The sequence below is a fragment of the Alligator mississippiensis genome, chromosome 12 (assembly GCF_030867095.1).
Source record: "Alligator mississippiensis isolate rAllMis1 chromosome 12, rAllMis1, whole genome shotgun sequence".
Taxonomy (NCBI): domain Eukaryota; kingdom Metazoa; phylum Chordata; order Crocodylia; family Alligatoridae; genus Alligator; species Alligator mississippiensis.
Window position 1 is genome coordinate 49,513,639 of NC_081835.1, and position 20,376 is coordinate 49,534,014.

At 43.8% G+C, this 20,376-nt stretch overlaps 1 protein-coding gene across 7 annotated transcripts in view; it reads left to right on the forward strand.

Annotated features, from left to right (window-relative positions):
- PNPLA7 (patatin like phospholipase domain containing 7) overlaps nucleotides 1–20,376 on the forward strand; it is a 280,484-nt gene that overhangs the window by 213,942 nt on the left and 46,166 nt on the right. For all 7 annotated transcript variants that reach the window (XM_059715474.1, XM_059715475.1, XM_059715477.1 and 4 more), the window contains one exon: nucleotides 18,582–18,738. In XM_059715474.1, the coding sequence (XP_059571457.1) occupies nucleotides 18,582–18,738 (157 nt within the window). The remainder of the gene's footprint in view (nucleotides 1–18,581; nucleotides 18,739–20,376) is intronic.

Below are 20,376 nucleotides of genomic sequence, written 5' to 3' on the forward strand. Positions count from 1 at the left end.
GCAGATATTCAGAGTTCACGTAAATGTGTAAGGTGACCTGTGTGATGGTTGTGTGGGAAACCTAAGGTTATAATGAAGGTTTTATGAATAAGGTGCCTATTTGGCCTTTTCTGTGCCATTTGTAACTTGGTAGAGGTTCATTTTGAAGTTCTCTGATTTTGATACCCACCTGTATCATTTTGTGTCCTTCACAGGCTCACTGTTACGTCTCACTCTATCCATATTACTATGGGGGATCTGATGGTGACTCCTATATTTAGGTTGCCTAAAGTGTCCATTTAAAAACATTCTCTCTCCCTTTCTTTGAAAAGCTCTCACATTTCTATTTTCTGGGAGGTCATTGGTATTCAGCAAGGGGATAAACCACTGGCAGCAGAAATGCCATTTCTTTGTCCCATACAATTCCATTCAGCTTTGGCTGAGAAAAGAATCACTGTTTTTCTTTTCTTCTTTGCATTGCTCCAGAGCATTCTGGCAGGCTGCCAAAATTGTAGCGAAGCACACAAGTATTCTCAGGGTGATCTTGTGAAGATGCTGCAGCAGCAGAACCTGCACGTACTGTAATGGGAGCCCATGGGCGCTGTTACAACAGCTGGAAGGGGGAAGAAGGCTGGGTTGGCTTCCCCCTGGAACCAGAACATTTGTCCCATTCACACCTGACCCACTTTGGAGGCACTGCAGGGGCAAGAACCACAAAACTCTTGGGGCATTTGTTTGTACACGTGCTCTGGCAGTTGGGGGGGGGGGGTCGCTTTAATTGGAGCGGTTCTGAGAGGTGCTCTAATTAAAGCATCTGGAGTGTCATGTCTATCAGCATCCTCGCACTGAAAAATGGTGGCAGGCATGCTTTAACTAAAGCTTGTCAAACAAGCTTTAGTTAAAGCACTCCTGCTGCCATTTTTCAGCGTGGGGATGCTGACATATGACTCTGGAGTCTGCTGGAGCACAGTAATTATCACGCTCCAGCACACTTGATTAATTGAGTCCTCTCCGATACATTGTAATTACAGTGTGTTGGAGCAGCCTCTCTGCACATGTATAGGCACCCAGGGTAAAAGAGAATTGAGCCAGGCTCCCTGCCCATCTGTTTCTCTTTACCCATCATGTGGCCCAAGAAGACCCATCTGCTCCTCCCCTCTCCGAATGCACACTTCTCAGGGAGAGCGCCACTTGGGACAGGAAAGAGAGGAAAAGATGGATGAGATGAAGGTCCCTTAGATGTGCTTTTTCCCTTTTCTCCAGCATCTGGGCAGAGCTGTCCATTCGCTCTGTAGGATAAGAGCCTTCTGGTGCTGCCAGCTAATATTACCTTAGTTTTGTAGCACACGTTATAGAAGCGTATGCTGCAGTTCTGAAGGTCTGTCCTTAATAATATATTTTGTTCTTTAAAAATAGAAAATACAGCTCAGGAAAATAAATTTAAAAAATGTAGGTTAAAATAATATTATTTAGGTGGGAAAAGCAAACACTGTTCAAATAGGAAACACCAGATTTATGGTTGTTCTGAAGCCTTAATTCCCCTTCACCCCCACCTTTGCTCATGTGTATGAATTATGGTAAACTTTAATGATATACCATGCACTGGTTTTTGGGGTTTTTTTCCTTACAAGAACTTTTCTTCACTCAGTGCAGTTCTGCATAGGAAGCTGTGAAAGTTCAACTTTAAAGCCTAACTTTAGTATGTTTTACGCTGCAACACAAATGACTTTAACATAATTTTTAGTATCAAATTAGTAAATATAATGGCCACTGGTGCTAGTATGGAACCTTGGAATACCCCAGTATTACACCACTGCAAAATAGAAAAGGATCGCTAGGATGGGGTGACCAGGGCAGCTACACTAGGTGCTGACTTAGTGGGGTGGGGCATGGAAAAATTGTAGCCGTCTCATGTGGCAGCAACTGGAAGCTGCTCTACGTGTGGCAGTTACCCTGGGTGCCCGGCTGCATTGTTACATCTCTGCCATTTTGAAAATGTGTGTTTGCCCTTCCTTTTTGTTTTTCGTTCCCTATTTCATCTGCAGTCATTTTTATGCATTTAGCTTGATTGGAAGTGCTGTAACAGCATGTGCTATCTATCTGCTCAGTTTTAATAGCACTTTAGAATGGTTTAAACTTGTACATACTGCACAATGCAGGGTCATCCTCAGTGGTTTGTAAATCTTTGAGCATGTTCATAGATTTCATAGACAGTAGAACTGGAAGGGACCTCGTAGATCATCGGGTCCAGCCCCCTGCCCAAGGGGCAGGACCTCAGGTAGGTTCAAAGGATCCCGGCAAGATAAGCATCCAAATATTTATTAAAAGTATCTAGGGTAGGTGCTTGCACACCTCTGGAGGAGTCTGTTCCAGGCCTTGGGGGTTCAGACAGTAAAGAAGTTTTTCCTAATGTCGAGCCAAAATGGTCTTGCAGGAGTTTGTGACTATTGGACCTTGTTATCCCCCTGGAGTGCTCTGGTGAACAGACATTCCCCCAGATCCTGATGCACACACCTTATGTACTTATAGGCTGCCACCAAGGCACCCCTGAGCCTGTGCTTCTTCAGGCTGAAGAGTCCCATAGCTTTTCAGCCTCTCTTCATAAGGCCTATTCTCTTGTCCTCTGATCATGCACGTGGCTCTTCTTTGGATTCTTTCAAGCTTCTCCATGTCCTTTCTAAATTGTGGAGCCCAGAATTGGATGCAGTACTACATCTGCGACCTCACCAAGGCTGAGTACAGTGGGAAGATGACATCCTGGGTCTTGGTTGAGATCCATCAGTAGAGTTTTGTTCACTTTGCCAGCTGCGGTCTGGAATTGGTGGTTCATGTTCATCTTGTGGTCAGTCATGACCCCAAGTCTCTTTCGGTCATGGTGCTTGCGGGTGTAGCATTGCTGAGCCGATAAGTGTGATGCTGGTGTCATGTGTGTCGTGTCCCCCCCCCCCCCCCCCCCCAAGTTGGAGCACCATGCATTTCTCCGTATTGAATGCCATCAGGTTTTCACCCATCCACCTTGTAAGCCTGTTGAAGTTGGCCTGGATCACCAGCCTATCTTCAAGCTCAAGCAAGGAGACTCTTCCCCAAAGTTTGGTGTCGTCAGTGAACTTAGCCAGTCTACTTCTGACACCAGTGTCCAGATTGTTTATGAAGACATTAAAGAGTACAGGTCTGAGAACAGAGCCTTGGGGGACACCACCAGTCACCGAGTGCCATGTTGATTTGGTTCTGTCAACTGCCACTCTCTGGGTCCGACTTTGGAGCCAGTTCCCCAGCTGCCAGACTGTGGAGTAGTTGAGGCCACAGTTGCCCATTTTTTCTATAAGGACATCATGGGACACCAGTCAAAGGCTTTTTTAAAGTCCAAATATATGACATCAACCTCTTCCCTTTTGTCCAGGTGATATGTCACCTGGTCATAGAAGCAAGTGAGATTGGTCAGGCAAGATCTACCCACAACAAACATGTGCTGGCTATCCCTCAGGATATTGCCTTCTGTTAGCCTGTCAAGAATGGTTTCTTTGATAATTTTTTTCCAAAATCTTCCCAGGGATTGAGGTCAAACTGATTGGCCTGTAGTTTCCTGGGTCTTCTTTCCTCCTTTTCTTGAAGATGGGCACCCCATTGGCCCTCTTCCAATCTTTGGGTACTTCCCTTGAGTGCCATGAGTTCTCGGATGTCCTTGCCAGTGGCTGCGCTATGATGCCTGCCAGTTCCTTTAGCCCTCTTGGGTGCAATCTATCCAGACCAGCTGATTTGTCGGGGTTCAGCCTTTCAAGATGCTCCCTCACAAGATCCACACCAATGGTGGGCATATATTCATCCTCACCCTGGTCATCCCACATCATGTTAGGCAGGGTGATCCCTTTGGTCTGGTGAAAAACCAATACAAAGTAATCATTAAGCAGATTGGCTTTTTCCTGGGTGTCGGTAGTCAGCTGCCCCAACTGAAGAAGGACTTTTTATTGTCCTTGTTTTGTGTAGCCAGTTGGAGTTCAGTTGCAGCCTTAGCTTTCCTAGTTCACTCCCTGCAGGTGTGGACCAGTGCAGAATACTCCTCCTTTGCAGTGGTTCCTGTCTTCCATCCTTTATAAGACTCTCTTTTTAGTCGTAAGAGGTCCGTGCGTTCTCTGTTGAGCCAAGGGGGTTGTTGAGCCTTTTTACCACCTTTCCTATGGGTGGGGATGGACTCCCCTTGTGCTTCTAGGATTGCTTCTTTAAGGAGCAACCACTCATCATGAACTCCCTTCCCTGTGAAATCATGGCCTCTCAGGTCCTCAAGAACAAGCCTCCTGAGCATAAGAAAGTCAGCTTTCTTAAAGTTGAGGACTACTACATTGCTGGCTGACTTGCCAGCTTTGCAATGGATAGTGAGAGTGATCAACTCATGGCCACTGTCACCCAGCTTCCCTTCGATTCTTAGGTCTCTGATTAGATCATCCCCTTTGGCCAGTACCAGGTCCAGCAGCGCCTTACCTCTTGTTGGCTCATAAACTTCTTGAGACAGGTAGAGCTCATCCACGCATGTAAGGAAGCTTTCAGACCAATCGAATTTGGCCAAGTGCTCTTCCCATGAGATGTCCGGGTAATTGAAGTCTCCCATGACAACCATGCACTGAGAACATGCAGCCTTGGCCAGTTCCCTGGTGAATTCTTGGTCAAGCTCTTGTTCCTGGTTTGGAGGTCTGTAGTAGACTCCTACCATTATATCCTCTTCACCATGTTCCCCTCGTATTCTAACCCAAAGGGACTCCAGTCATCCTCCTTGGGTGCCAATCTCAGCTTGTAGAGATGTATAGTTCTCCTTCATGTTGAGACCTACCCCACCCCTTTTTTCAGCACGATCTTTCCTGTACAGGGTATAGCCGTTTATACCTGTAGTCCAGTCATAAGAGGAGTCCCACCAGATCTCCATTATCCCTATGAGATCATAGTAATTTTTGTTTAGCAGAAGGACCAGTTCTTCCAGTTTATTCCCTGAACTCCTAGCATTAGTGTACAGGCAAGTAATTATGCTGTTGGAGGCCCCAGGCTTCCTTGTACTCATGGAGACTCCCTGTTCCTGGACTGGGGTAGGAGCGGGTTCCCTTGAGCATCCTAATATGCTGGTTTTGCGGTTGATGCTTGGTGAACTTGCTCTTGTGGTTATCTGCCCATCCACTGGTGAGCTTGGTTTAAAGCCCAGTCGAGCAGGTCAGCCATTCTGGATGAGAAGAGCTTCTTCCCCAGCTCTTGTTGTAGGAACTTACTAAACCTCCCCTCTCTTGTAAGGTTTTGATCTTGGACAAAATATCCAGTCAAGATTCACAAGGAATAGAGGAGGCTGACAATATCCAAAACAGGATGTAAAGTTATGATACTGGCTTTTTGAATGGCTCACAAGTGACTTAGCAACTTAGCTAAGTGGAACAAAATTGCCACTGAAATTCACTCTCTACAGAGGTGAACTTACTATGAGATAGTTTCTGAAGAGAATCAGAAGTCTCTGCCATCGCTACTTGTGCGATCACGACCTACAGTGCTTAAGGGAGTCTGTGTAGTTGTTATAGCAGGGGACTGACAGTCACGATGATTGAGTTTTATTTCTCTGCTGTTTTGCTGTAACCTTAGGCAAATCACCTCAGCCATCATGCACCAGTTTCCCCTTCTGTAAAACGGACATGGTCATACCTTATCTATGGTAATTTTTCCAAAGGCAGGTCTTCACGAAGTCCTTGCATGGAACATGCTACACAAATGCAAATTGGTTCCACAGTGAATTATATTATAGCAATACAGCTAGTATAGATCTGCTCTTTTGAAACTATGTGAATACCATATATGCTTCAAGCTCACTAGACTGAAATGAATGCATTTAGTGATATTTGATGAAAGCTGTGCCCAGCCCCACCTTCATAAGTTTGCAGTGTGAGAGAACTCCTTTTCACTGAGTTTGACTGGCTTATTAGTTATGTAACTCACTCTCTGCCAGAAATTATAATTTTGTTTTAAACTGCTCACTCAAGATACCAAGTTGGTATTTAGACTTACCTAGACAGTGTCTGCTCTAGCTTTCATTAAGAGGGTGAGCAAGGTTTGGAGAGTAAGTACTTTAAAAAGGATCATATGTCTTATCCTGCTGGTGCAATTTAAGGTTATCAGGAACTGTGAGATAGCAGCAAAGCCTGGAAATCCTATTCTTTGAACTAAAGAAAGAAACCTCCTCCTTCAATTTTTAAAGTCTTTGTGTCAGCGAGGGTCCTTTGCAATGCATACTAACTGATGGAATCGTCAAGAGGGAATAGAAGAGGTTGAGCCATTAAATAAAATTAAAGAGTAATTTACATTATGAACCATCCCTTCCCCAAGCCCCTTTCCATTTAAGAAGACCCATTGTGCTCCAAGTTAGAGCTTAGTCGCTGAATATATTGGAACAGTAGCAACTTAGCACCTTACGGTTATTTCTAACTGAACTCTTGCATTTATCAGCTTGAAAATTTCATCTAGGATAGATGCAATTCAGTGCTGGGGAAGGTGTTTGCTAAACTGTGATGTTTGTGCTTCTATTATTGTATCTCAATTGGCCCTTCATTTTCCCTCTTTTCTTAGTCCAGGTTGCTGCACAGACACTTACTTTTGGGTCTCATAACTATTCTTACACTAATTGGGGAAAAATGGTACCTAAGCAGCACTGGGGTGAGAGAGGTGCTTTTCAGATGAGTAGCTGAGCATCATGTTAATGCTGCCTGTTTATGCTCCTCTGGTGTTTTGAAGCGAATAGGTCATTGTGTGACAGAGGATGAAGATCCGTTGTTCCTTATGACCTAAATTACTTTACAGTTTTATTTTACTGAAAGTCCTTATAACCTTTCACTTGAATGTCTGCAAGTAAACCAGGGGAAGAAAGTTGACATTTGAAAATGAATAAACCCTTCAAAACACAGCCTAGAGAAAGCAATAGTGTTCTGTGCATGTGTGTCCATTCAGGCACTATACATTTTATGCTGGAGGAGAGCAGGGATGGGAGAAGGCAGGGAGCACTAGCCTCTTAGGGTGCTATGTGGCCTGCAGAAGCTCCCAACATGTCCCTGCCCTGAGGGGGAGGGAGGGAGAATGCCTGCTGACAGGCCACTCCTCACAAAGATGGTATAATAGAAAGGGAGCAGCTGCAGGGCAGCAGTGGGCTCAGATCCTCCATGCTGGGCTTGGGAGCTGGTAGCACAAGGCTTCTCTAGCTGTGGGGTTGAGCCACTCCAACTGCCTTTGGGCCCACATTTTGCAAATAGCAGAGCCAGATTCAAAATAGGACTGGGTCCATTAATGGGTGATTAGCACTGCTAATGGCTGTTGAACAGAATGGTTGGAGATGTTTCCTCCAGCATCTCCAACTCAGGAAATGGTGGATGCCAGTGAGGGTGTTGAATAGGAGCTAGATCACACTAGGTCAGCGGTTACCAATCTGTGGCACAGGTACCACCAGCGGTATGCAGACAACCTGTCAGTGGTATGCATTAACAGATTTACTATAATTACTTTATATGACAAAAATTTGCTGGTGGTACTTAAGGTTGTATCGTTTAAATTGGTGATGCGCAATCTGTCACAATTTGAGAACTGCTGCATATCCAGTTTGATGCTCTTCCTCTATAGCAATGATAGGTAACGGTTCACCAAAATTCCCTAAGTGGCTCTGCCACGGGGCCCAGCCCTGTGCTGTCACCACCTGGAGATCCCAAGCTGCCCCGGGGATCTCCATGGAGACAGGCCCAACACCCATGCGGGCAGGGTGCACTCAGCTGGGTGGATGGGATGGGACCATGGACGGGCAGGGTGTTGCACCCGGGAGAGGGATGGGTGGGTGGGGCCAGGGCTGGGGCAGGGATTATGGGGCAGGATCACGGGGCAGTGACAGTGTGGGGCTGGGACCCGGAGCAAAGCCACAATCTGCTGCTCATGCATCCCTGCGATGAGCACTGGTTCTGCGGGCAGGGACATGTTGGGAGCAGATCATGGCTTCGCCTTGGATCCCGGTCCCACAATGTCACTGCCTTGCAATCCTGGTCCCAGCCCCATCCTTACCTACCCATCCCACTCCCAGACACTGCCCCCCACCCACCTACAGCCCCATCATATCCACTCGGCCAAGCATGCCCTGCTCGCATGGGTCCCAGGCCAGTCAACACAGAGACCCTGGGACCAGCTTACAGTCATCAGGTGGTGACAGGACAGGACCAGCCCCATGGCAGAGCCACTTGGGGAGTTTTGGTGAGCTGTTGTGAGGGGTAGGGTGTGGTGCTGACTCGGCTTGCAACAACTCGCCAAATACTTCCTAAGTGGCCCTCAGGGCCCAAATAATTGCCTACCCCTGCTACTGTCAAAGTTGGGATACTGGGCTAGATGGACCATTGGTTTGACCCAGTATGAGTATGGCATTTCTTGCTTGTATTTTTCAGTTTGCTTTTTTATTTGAATCCAATGATGCTTTCTACAGGGGCAGATCCAGGATTTGGCAAAAGACAGTGCAGGAACAGCAACCTGTACTGTAGAGGTGGCTGCACCCACCACTCCCAGCCTCTTTTTCCCCCTTCCTTCCCCACATGCTTCCCCTTATCCACTAGTGTGGGCAGACCAGGCATAGGGCACCTTTAGAACTCTTTAAAGTGCTAAAGCAGGGAAGAATCCAACCCCCTTTTCCTCTCTATGGCCCCTGCCTGTATGAGTTTTCTCCTTAGACAAAGCTCTGAAGCGCTAAAAATAAGAGGGCATGATTTTAGTATTTATTCATATAAAGACAGTTTCTCACTTGGAAAAGGATTATGTCCTCAGACTGTAACTAAAGTGTTCAGACCTTTATAAATGCAAAGGAGTGATTATATACGCACATTTTCACACTATGGCAGCACTTAGCATCTGGACCACTTGGATGGTTTCTACAGGTGTCCTAGGGCCTCTGTCCCTTGAGTATTGCTTGAATGTTGTGGTTCCTTAAGTACATGCATAAGCTGTATTCAGAACTTTATCTTGAAATGCAGTCTTCTTGACAACCAACAGCACTGATGCAGCTCTCCTATCCAAACTGAAGTTTGCTCAACTTCAATTCTAAATAGTTGAGTAGGCTGTGTAACATCTGGACCACCATATGCACGTAACATTTTTTAAAACAACGATGCAGCTAACCTATTTGACAACTTCTTTTTTTTACAGTTTGGGATCTATAGTTTGAGTTAATGATCTGACCGTTTACTAAAGCATATAAAAACATGCATCTTGCTTATTCAGTTGACTTCAGATCGACAGAGTGGTGTCCTGATACCCACCCAGTTGTGCCATCCACTCCTCTTTGACACCAGAGTGGAACATTTAAATGGCTTATGGTATTAAGATATTAACATTTTTGGAATTAAGTATCCATTTTTCCTTCTCCTGTGAACTCCTGTAGAAAGCATCAAGCAGCACAAACTTTCTACACATCTACTCCAAGGTTGTAATAATTTTAAAAAAGGTCATACTAAGTGGTTTCTTTGGACCATCCTAGTCTCTAACCTTCATCACACCACACTTACGAATTTCATGTTGTATGATAGCAGTACTTTTGATATGCAAGTTAATTTAAAAGAACCCATATGGATTTTTCATACTAACATTTTGGTAAGGTTTTGCATATCTCCCCAGCAGGTGTTAGATTTACAAGGCCTCTGGGAAAAGAGTACAGTAAAAAACTGATGAGCAAAAAAAATAAAATCTTAAAGAGCATTTTGGTTCTGTATTTGCTTTTCACAGCGTCTTATAGGTACTGTAACGTGTGCAGAACTGTCCGCTCTTGGACTCTCCTGAGCCAGCCTGTACTGTCCAGTTCCTTTTGCACCACAGTGACAGCTCAGTCAGGCTATTCTGTCATCTCCCCCACCCCCATGATTTGTGGATCTTTTTCTGTCTTTTGTACGTGTTTGTCATCAAAATGGACTCTTAGGAGGATTTGTAAAGTATTTGCAGCAAAAGCAGTACCTGGAACAAATATTTGTCTTACCTTTCAAAGTCAGTTTTGATCATTTACAGTTCAGCTATAGCTTTGCCTTGAGTAAGGAACATCATGTTGTTGAGCTGATGTAAAGAAGCAGCTTGTGATTTAAGGGAATGATGCTCTGCTTCTTAGTTTCCCCTGTTCATGCCAGACCCTATACCTGGGACCAGCATTCTTTCATTGTAGCCCTGGTGCCCTGAAGGAAAGTGTGCTCTGCAGATAGAGAGAGGTATGGGGCAAATAATTACTAGTGAACTATCTCAGAATTGGTTATTTTAAGCATGTTTAATTGTGTGATTCAAGGGATTTATTTGTCTGTCATCTCTATGGGTTAGAATCTGATGCTTCTTATGCTGAACAGATATACCACTGGTTTCAGTAGAACTGTTCAAAGCAGGAGTTGACAACCTATGGCCTGTGGGCTGGATCTGGCCTGCAGAGTCCTTTGATATCATGTGCATTTGAGAGGTTTTGGAAGCATTGGTGGTGGTGATGGGTCTTTGGCAGCTGTTACTTTCCTGTGCTGCCTCAGAAAGAAGCGTTGTCTGGGTCCTACTGCCTGCCACTCATCTCTGACACAAGCTGGGTCAGTCGGGCCCACAGCTTAGAAAAGTCGCCAACCACTGGTATAGAGAGAGGCACTACACAATATGAATAATAATATCCATATGCATATAATGTCCTTTATATATGCTAGTATACAGGTAACAGCTCTTCAGAGTACTTGTAAGCACCCATGGGAGCCAGCTTTTTGTGGCAAAGCAAAGGAAGAGTAATTTAAAGTTTTCCAGCCAAATGTTTTTGTTGTTTGTTTTCCCTTTCTTGTACTTTTAATGGCTTATTCATATTTGACATTTGAGGCTCCTGGTTTCCATTGATCTGGTGGCCTTCCCATGAGGCCTCAACAGCAGTTAGGCTTTTGGCCATTGCAGCTGACTTTGTTCTATGTACAAATATATCTTAGTTTAAAGTTCCTCAGAAAGTTAGTATTTAAAAAAGAAACTGGATTGCTGGCTGAGAAGTGCATATGGGCTTTCTTGTTGGAAGTTAGTTTTGCTGTAGATCTTATAAGTAGGGGCCTGTAGTCCTGCCATCGTCCTGTGGGATTGATGAAAGTAAATATGTATTTAATTAAAAAATTTAATAATTAATTAAAGTAATTAAGTTAAATTATTTAATTAAGTAATTAAATTAAATTAAGTAATTAAGTAATTAATTTAAAAATCTAGGTGGCCTTTGCCACCTGCATAGTAAACCTGGGTTGGAGGGAAAGTGGCTTGTCAACTTGGATTTGTGAAGGAGGCTGTGTCAGGATGAGTTCTCCAAGGCAGGGGGTGAAATTATTTCTTGCCACTGTCAGTGAAGGCAGGAAAAGGGCTTTGATGTCTGTTGTGCATAGGATCAGGTGTTCTCATAGGATATGCTCATCTTTAAAGATGTGTGTATGTGATGGAGGCAGGAGCAGGGCTTGTGGCAAGGCAGTTGGGTGGGGATCTTCTAGAACAGGGACTAGCAACCTACAGGCCACAGGCCCAATCCAACCTGTGAAGAAACTGGATCTGACCCATGGTATCTCAGGAATTGGCAGCCTGCTCCAGTCACAGCGGCAAAAGAGGCAGCCCCAGGGTCCTAGGTCAGCTGTGTTCAATTTATTCTTTCTGATGCAACAGCAGAGGCAGTATCCCCAGGGTCCCAGCATTTTGCTTTTTTCTATTTGTTCCCTTCACAGCATCTGCTGATTAATGGGGAGGTGTGGGGGCACAGCCCACAGTAGGGGCTGGATTGCAGGCAGCGGCCTGCAGTGGCAAAAGGGGCAAAGTACCCTTGTACTGTAATAAACATTTTCCAGATTTAATTTTTTTCATCCTTTTAAGCTGCACAACTTGATCAATGTAATTCATATAGCAAATTTATTATAACAGCAACAGATTTTTGGCAGTGAAAGCTGGAAAATAATCTTATCAAAGAGGGACCCAGGTCTGTAAGAGTTATTAGATTTACAAGCAGAGCTCTTGTATTGGTTGTGGCAGTCTAAGTCTAATAATGCCCCATGTTGAGGCCACCTCTGTTTCTGTTCAGGTAGGTTTACTTGATTTTTTTTTTCTAGATCACTTGCTGTGTCACTTTAAAAATAGGAGCATAGAGTTGTGAAGATAAAACTGCAGAACATATTAATAAAGACAGAAATAGAGAGTTTCTCTTCATTGCAAGATTTCTGTTTTATATTAGATACAGATTCATCAGTGAATTCCATTACTTTAAGACAATAGCCCTGCATCTCTGTTTCTCCGTATGTTTATCTTAGTTAAATAAGTCCAGTTTCAGATCCATATTGGTAATCTAGATATCTGAGTGGGATTCATAGATTTCATAGACATTAGGGCTGGAAGGGACCTCGGAAGATTATCGAGTCCAGCCCCCTGCCCAAAGGGCAGGAAGTCAGCCGGGTTCATAGGATCCCAGCAAGATGAGCATCCAGTTTGCTCTTGAAGGTGTTCAATGTAGGCGCTTGAACCACCTCCGGTGGCAGGCTGTTCCAGACCTTGGGGGCTCGGACAGTAAAGAAATTCTTCCTTATATCCAGCCTGAAACGGTCTTGTAGTAGTTTGTGACCATTCGACCTAGTCTTCATCCCTTGGGGCGCTCTGGTGAACAAACGTTCCCCTAGATACTGGGATCTAGATAGAATTTAGATATTTCAGTTGCAAAATATGGCCTGCCCTAATAGCAGCAAAATTAATTAAGTGTCTATAGTCATCTGGTACCTGGATTTTAGACAGCTAAGTTGTGTATAGTGCTAGACATAGTGAACCTAGGCTTCTGTGCATATACAAAAGCATATCACTCTGGGGCACCAGAAACATAGCTCCTGTCTCCATCATGATACAGATACAAGACAGACTGGCTCTCTAACTCAGAGAGTTATGTCCACAGAAGGGCCCAGGCCAGTATATTTGCTCAGAATATTGATTTAAATACAGAGCAGAGTAACCATAGCTGCTTTCAGTCAAAAATGGAGGAGATGATGGTGGCAAAGCCCATGTAATAGTAAGTGATCTACTCGCTAAGCTCAGGAAGTGGGAGACCTGGGTTCTTGACCCACCTCAGCCTCAGGGAATCAAACTCGCATTTTCTATTTACATAAAAGGTGGGCACTGCCACTAACGGTAGTGTGCTTATAATCAGTGAGTTTTTAGGCTTTGAATCTTTACTGGATAGAGGTACCAAATGTGCGGCCCTGATGCAGGTGACCAAGCTTCAGAATAGGGAAGGAGTGCAGATGCAGCCATGTGCTTAGTGTTTCCTATTGGCCAGTTCTGGGCATCTCATTACTTGTTTCCTGGATCCCCTTGACTGCCCTTTTGGAGGCATCAGATTCTCTTTATTGACTTTATTAGGTAGGTTGCCATAAATCCAGGTTTTCCTGGACATGTCCTCTTTTTGGGTCCTCCAATCTCTGCCCAGGCAGTTTTTTTAAATGTCATCAAATCTCCAGGATTTTGCTCTGCGCAGCATAGAAGTTTTTCCTGGCACTTCCTAGCTTGTCCTAGCAAGGAGCTGCTTGGAGCAGGGGGAGGGCGATTGGAGGCAGGGGGCATCGTGCATTTGTGCATGCACACACGCACACTTGGCCGGCATACAGCTGGGCAGAGTGATGGGAGCAGCCCCAGCAGCTGCATGCAGGTAAGTCTGTGGGGGGCGGGGCTTGGAGGTGCAGGGCTTGGGGACTGTCTGGTGGGGGTGTGTGGAGGGGATGGGTGTGTGTGGGTTGGGGAGGGCAGGTGCCTGCCAGCACTGTGGGAAGCTGTCCAGGAGCTGGGGCTGCAGCAGGGTGGAGCAGGTGCAGGGCAAGGGGTGTCTTGGGGGTAGCAGGGAGCTGTGTGGCTGGGCTGCTGGCACTAGGGCTAGTGCCCATGCTTACAGGGGCAGGGCAGCCACAAGATGTTGCAGGACTGGTGGGACCAGGGGGCTGTGAGTCAGGAATGAGGGGCACTGGCAGGGCTGGGGGGGCTGTGGCTTGGGAGTGAGGGGTGCCAGGGGACTGTGGGTTGGGAGCGCAGGGCACAGGCAGTGCCTGGGGGCTGCACATCAAGAGTGAGGAGTATCAGCAGGGATGGGGGGCTGTGGGCTGGGAGTAAAGGGCACCAGCATGGTCTGGGGGTGGGGTACTGTGAATCGAGAGTAAAGGGCAGCAGCAGTACTGGTAGGGGGGGACTGTGGCTTGGGAGTAAGGGGCATGGGCAGGGCATGGGCATATCACTGCTCCCCCCAGTCATATGACCACTTCTTTTCCCCCCCCCCCCCCCCCCCCCCCCAACAGGTGTCCTCTTTTTTTAAACTAGAAATATGTAACCCTGTTTAGGAGCCTACATGTTCCTTTTAATTGCCCTCCTGGGGTCAGTTACTTGATTGTAAGCAGGTCAAAGTTTAAATTAAATGCATGTTGGTGACCAATCTGGATTTTGCCATTAGCTCTTAAATTGATTTTTTGAGCTGTTTTTTTTGTACGGCATACATGGTTATTTCCATAAAAAATAAATATTACTTGGATAACTTCTGGCCTGACACAGATTTCACTGTATTTGCATGTCTGAGTCATGCTGCTATAGTGATCAACAGCGATAAACCAGTTTGATTTCAATACACCAAGCTGACTAACACAGAAATGTAGTAACTAGAACTCTTTATCAAGAGATGGTGCTTCTTAGTAGACTGGGAGGTCAGCTCATGGGCATTGTTTCTAGTTTTGTAATGAGATTGGGGAAGTATGCACCACTTTTCCCCACCTCTGAAGTGGGTATAATATACTTCCCTGTATCTGCCCCACAAATGAACTGCATGGTCTAATGAATGCTTCTAAAATGACTTAGATCCTCAGATCAGAAATGCAGTATTAAGGCCAGCTTGTTGCTTTTATCATCTTATTTCTCCAGTGTTTTTAAGGTTATAGGAGACTTTTAATTCTGATATTTCAGTCTCTTTTGGGGGGATAGTTCCCTATTTTGTTTCAATGTCCCCCTCATTTAATTAGCTCACAAATCTGTTGTAGAAGGCAATAGATTCAACTCAAAGATTGTTTTTTTGCTTAGACAGGCAATGCAGTTTTGCAGTAGCCCTGACCATGATATTTTCAAATGACAAATTGAAAGCCAAAGTAAATGGTACTATTCAGTTATTTAGAGAGGCCTTCTTTCACCCCAATGAGTCTAGTGGAGAGAGAGAGAGAGTTGATGTGGAGACTGAATACCTGAATTGTAATATCATTTTCTTTCTGAAATTGAAATGGGCTTTGGAAGTTAGTATGCTATGATATTGGATACAACAGTAACTCTGCCTTGCCTAGTCCCTTAGTCACAGGCAGCCTGAAAAATGAGTGACTCTTTTCCTCAGCATATGCTTTGTATTTTTTTTATTCCCTGACACCGACAAAGAACATCCTATCGGTGTTTTCGATGTAATTTGAGGGGGGATAATCTTAGTGGGCAGGATCTGTTTTAGATTAGTTTTATGTCCTTCCAGTTGCCTGACCTCAGCCCAGAGTACGGTCTCTATTCCTACTGAATCTGAAATGTCCTGCTCTATTTGCTCATTTCTCCAGTGAGTTGTATCTAATTTGTAATCTGGCTAGCCACGTCGCATACATGTGTGCTTGTCTTCAAATGACATTTTCATATTTTTTTTATTATCAGTTTTGCAATTTCTTCTTGTATTAGAGGGCTCTGACAAATACCAGTGGCATTTCTCTCTGGGAATTAAGAAAAAATCCGGATTCATGATCAGGGATTTTTTATGCAAAACCTTCTGTCAAAAGGGCCAAAATAGTGCTACTCTGATCCCATGCCTTTGAAACCCTGAACTATATCCAGGGGCTGAATAGTGTGTTTTGAGGAGGTAAGTTTATACTGCAAGTATGTCACTACTTGCTCTAGCCCTTCCCCCCCAAAGGGCATGATTTGACTTGGAATTATTGTTATTGGGGAAAGAAGAAATAGAACTTTCCACCTAAAGGGATCTTGCAAATATCAACCTGGTGAGGTAAGAGCAGTAAATAACATTGCAGCCCTGCTATAGGGAAGGTGAAACATGGGATAGCCAAGTCAGTAATTTGATCTGTCCAAGATAGCTAGTGAGTAGGCAGAATTAAAACATGTGCAGCAGTGTCCTACTCTGACATTTCTGCTCTAACTCTTAGGCTTATTTCCCCTCTCACTCAAAGGACATTCATTCATTAGGGATACTCTTTTGGATAAACCCATGGAAGCTCGATATATGAGAGAGAAAAGATATTTTAAGTTATACACAGTGTTATATGCACTTGTCATTGGGAGAATAATGTATAAGATCTGGATAGAGAAAAAGCATTGTTGAATTGGACCCTTACAAATTATGTTTATATTAAGGATAGCTGCTTGGGAAGTGCATAGTTCTTTCTGTAGTATACATGCATCTTGTACCTATCTACAATACTGCTGGCCTGATTTCTAGCAATAATAGTATGCACTGCTGTCATTGACCTCAATAGAAGTAATGAGTAATCAGCAACCCTGAACATCCAGAAAAGCAGGGTGTTTCTAGTGCTCATCTATATTGTACATGAGCAGCACTGTAGATCCATGTAGTTTTGGTACAACCTGCACATTGGTCATGTTGCCAAACATTTACATTATCATGCATTACTTTTAGCATTGCCCTGGCACCATATGGCTTCTCTGTAAAATTATGCCTGATCCTACAAGAGATACACTATCACTGTTTTGCTTGCATCTGTATTTTCTTTCATTCCTGTTGTTGATTGTTAGTAGATAGCCTTGCTCCTGACACAAACTTTTACAGTTCTCATGTTAAAACATACAGACTGCCCTCTCTGGAGATGCGTATTTCTGCATGTGCCTGTGTGTGCATCCATGTATGTATACTCACACACATGTAAAGAAAAGTAAAAATAATCATAGGTTAGCATGCATGTGTATAAATAGCATCTCTGTGCACACATGCACATGTACACGCATGCGCGTGCACGCACATACACGGGGACAGTATGTGCGCGTATGCAGGGCGATGCTGCTGTCTTAGTGAGCGTAGTGGAATGTGTGTTGCTTGGCAGACTGCCTACTCCTGCATGCAGCTTCCTTTGGCAGATTGCCCTTGCTTACTTGTGCTGCTGCTTTGTGAAGAAGAGGCCAGCAAAAAGCCAACTGTTGAAGTTTCACAAGGTTTGTTTTTTTTCTTGCATGGATCAATTCAATCTTAAGGTTGTATTTAGGCTCTTTCCTCTAGATGGTCAGGGACTGGAAGCATCAGCTAGCAAGCCTCATGTGAATTAAGCATTATTTGAATTGGGAGATTGCACACAATCCCCTTCATAGCAACAAAGCCCACCCTCCTTTCAGTTTTCTTTGACATACCCTTGCTTGAAAAAGATGCTTCTAATCCTGTTGCTGCTTTAGCATTTGGCTAAAGTGTATTGTCTTAGTGTAAAGGAAATCCCATTTGTATGTTACCTGGGTGCTCCTCATTGTAGGGCAGAGAGGTGGTGAATCCTACTATAGAAATAATAACTATTTTAGTTATTTAGTGTTCAAGAGCTCAGGACAGTGTATGGCAGAGGAAACCACTTCCAGAACAATAGTCTGAAACTACATTCTTTGTATGTGCATACACACACAAACCAATGAGGGGTCCAGTTATAAAGGCTTGTAAGGGAAGGAAGGAGATCAAGGGCCAGCAGTGCCTTTCTAAGCGCGCTGCTTGGGAGAGAAGCTTTAACTTATGTATCACATTGCTTTATTTAAATATGTTAAGGACATAAGCAGGAAGCAGGTTCCACAATGTAGGGTTCACTCCACAGGAAAAGCATTGTCATTTGCTTATTTGAGACCTCAGGTTGAAGCACAGGTCTGCAAGCTCAGAGACTCATTGCTATCAGGCACCTAGGGCATCACCTACCCAAGAAGAGTGAAGCAGGGGAAGAATTCGGGGGACTGATAAATGGGCTAACCTCTGCTCTTGGTTATTCCAGTAGAAATCCAAAAGCCATTTACACCAGCGTAACTGAGTTCAGAATCTGCATCTCAGCACTTCAGCAGCTGGCAGGGATTGCTGTAGATGGAAAGAATGAAATCTGTGTAGCATGAGCAAATGACACCAAAGGAGCACCTGACCAGTTGTTTGCAAGTATTTATAGGATGTAAACATCAAGGAGGAAGAGGATTTATTTAGAGTGACCCAAGGGGCAATGGGAGGATTGGGATGAAATTGAGCAAAGGAAGTTTTTACAACTGTGAGATTTATAGACTGTAAAATATTCTCCTCAGGGAAGTGGCACTCATTTCATCACTTAGGATATTTAAAGCTATATTGGACAAAGCTCTTGAAGTTGTAGGCCATAATCCTACATTGATAAGAGGCACAAGATTAATGCCTTCTCTGTTTCTTAATTCCTTTTTTTTACCTTGGTGTCACAGATAGTTTGTATACAATGCATAGAAGATGTGTTTTCTTGACTGATTTTCTTCCTTTGAGGGATAGTTGTTTGTGTGTGATCCTTCTAACACCTGTGCTGTTCGTTTTGTTTTGTTTTTTTCCCCTTCCTACTGCACAGAGGGTGTTCCCAGGTAGGGATTATCAGGGCACTGATTGAAGCAGGCATCCCAGTGGATATGATTGGAGGAACTTCCATTGGCGCTTTCATGAGTGCTCTGTATGCTGAAGAGCGCAGCTACAATCAAATGAGGATCAAAGCCAGGCAATGGGCAATGGTAAGATCATGGAATATGTGTCCAAGTATTCCTTCCTGCTTCTGGTATAGTTTACACATTAGTCATGGTACATATGTCAGCAGAGAGAGCAGTTCAAGGTCAGAATACTCTGTGTATGTGTGCGCGTGTGGATGAATAAGAACATTTAAATAATTCTTCTACATTTAATTTAGCAATTAGTGATGAGAGGCTGCTGATGGTTATACACAAGCTTACAGTCCTGTGGGGCATGAGACGCTATGGGGGAAGAGGCTAGGATGTTTCTTACCGATAGAGCTGTTGCCTGTTGGAATGTTTCTCTAAGATTCCCATGAGGCACATCAGCAGTTCTGTACTGAGCTAATCTCCATAAATCAGAGAGCTAATGTTTTTATTTTTGAATACATTCACCAAATCTGAAAAAATGGAGTGCTCTTAGGGCATTCTGCCTGACTTGATTATCTACCCACAGGCGCAAGCATGCTTTATTATAAGTTTATACTTCATCAGTAGTCCAGATGCTTTGGTCCTCTGCTCTGCCCAGCGCCACCTTCTACCTCTGTCCATGACTTTTTTCTTTTTCTCTCTTTTTACTGTTATGTTGAAGAAGCTGAGGTAGTTTTGAGGTGGGTTGTGAGATGGGGAAGGGAGCAAATTAGTACTTTTTTATGCAGCAAGTTTAGGCATAGTATGAGAGCTTGAATGTAAAGGGAAGCCTCCAAACCAGTAAATAAAAACAGGCAGTATCTTAATAGCTCATAGCTACCCAACAGGCATCCAGGCTGTCACTACAATCTTGACAAGAATTTGGCACATTGATCTCGGGATCTTTGCCTAATGCAGGAGGCAGAAATAAGAGAACCCTCCATGTCCTGGAAAACCTTTGAAAGGTATTTAGAAAATACAGATGCTGAGATTCTACTAAAGAGGCAAAGAAACCTGCTAAAAATGATAGCTGAATAAAAAACAAAGCCATGTGATTTCAGGGAACTGTAAGCACTTTATAGGTTACCACCAGCTTATTGGCAGTTTAGGTCTATCTGGGTTTTTGAGGACTGCAGGACTCATGCTGAGCTGCAGTGTATATTAGAGATGTTATTTGAACAAGTGCATATTAGCCTATGAGTATCTTAACTATTCTTTTTTTTGTGTTAAGACACTTTCTTTCCAAGTCTGAACAAATGTCTTTCTGTTTGCATAACTTTTTTTCTCTTTCACTCTTGCATGCTTTCGTCTTTTAAGTGGAAGTGATTGATTGAGGTAATAATTCTATAAATTAACAAAAAATATCAAAAGTGAAATGTAGTTCTGATGTTTCAGGTTGTAGGTACTGGATTCAGAAGGAAAATAGTGACTTAAAAAAATTTCACATTTATATATATTTTTTTAAGATAAACGTAGCTGTCAGCATACTGCTTAAGTTTGTTATTTTTAATTTGTATGGGGAATTAATTATCCTATTAATAAGATGTTGAGAGAAGAAATTTGCATTGGTGCCGTAGCATTAGCAACAATTGACTGGTTGTAAAAACTTTGATTATTTCTGGGATCAGCTAATTATAATCTGTTTTTTTTTTTCCATTTATTTGAATATTTTACACAATAAACTTCCCACGTCCACTTTGATTTTTTTTCTCCAAAGAAAAGGTTAATGACCTG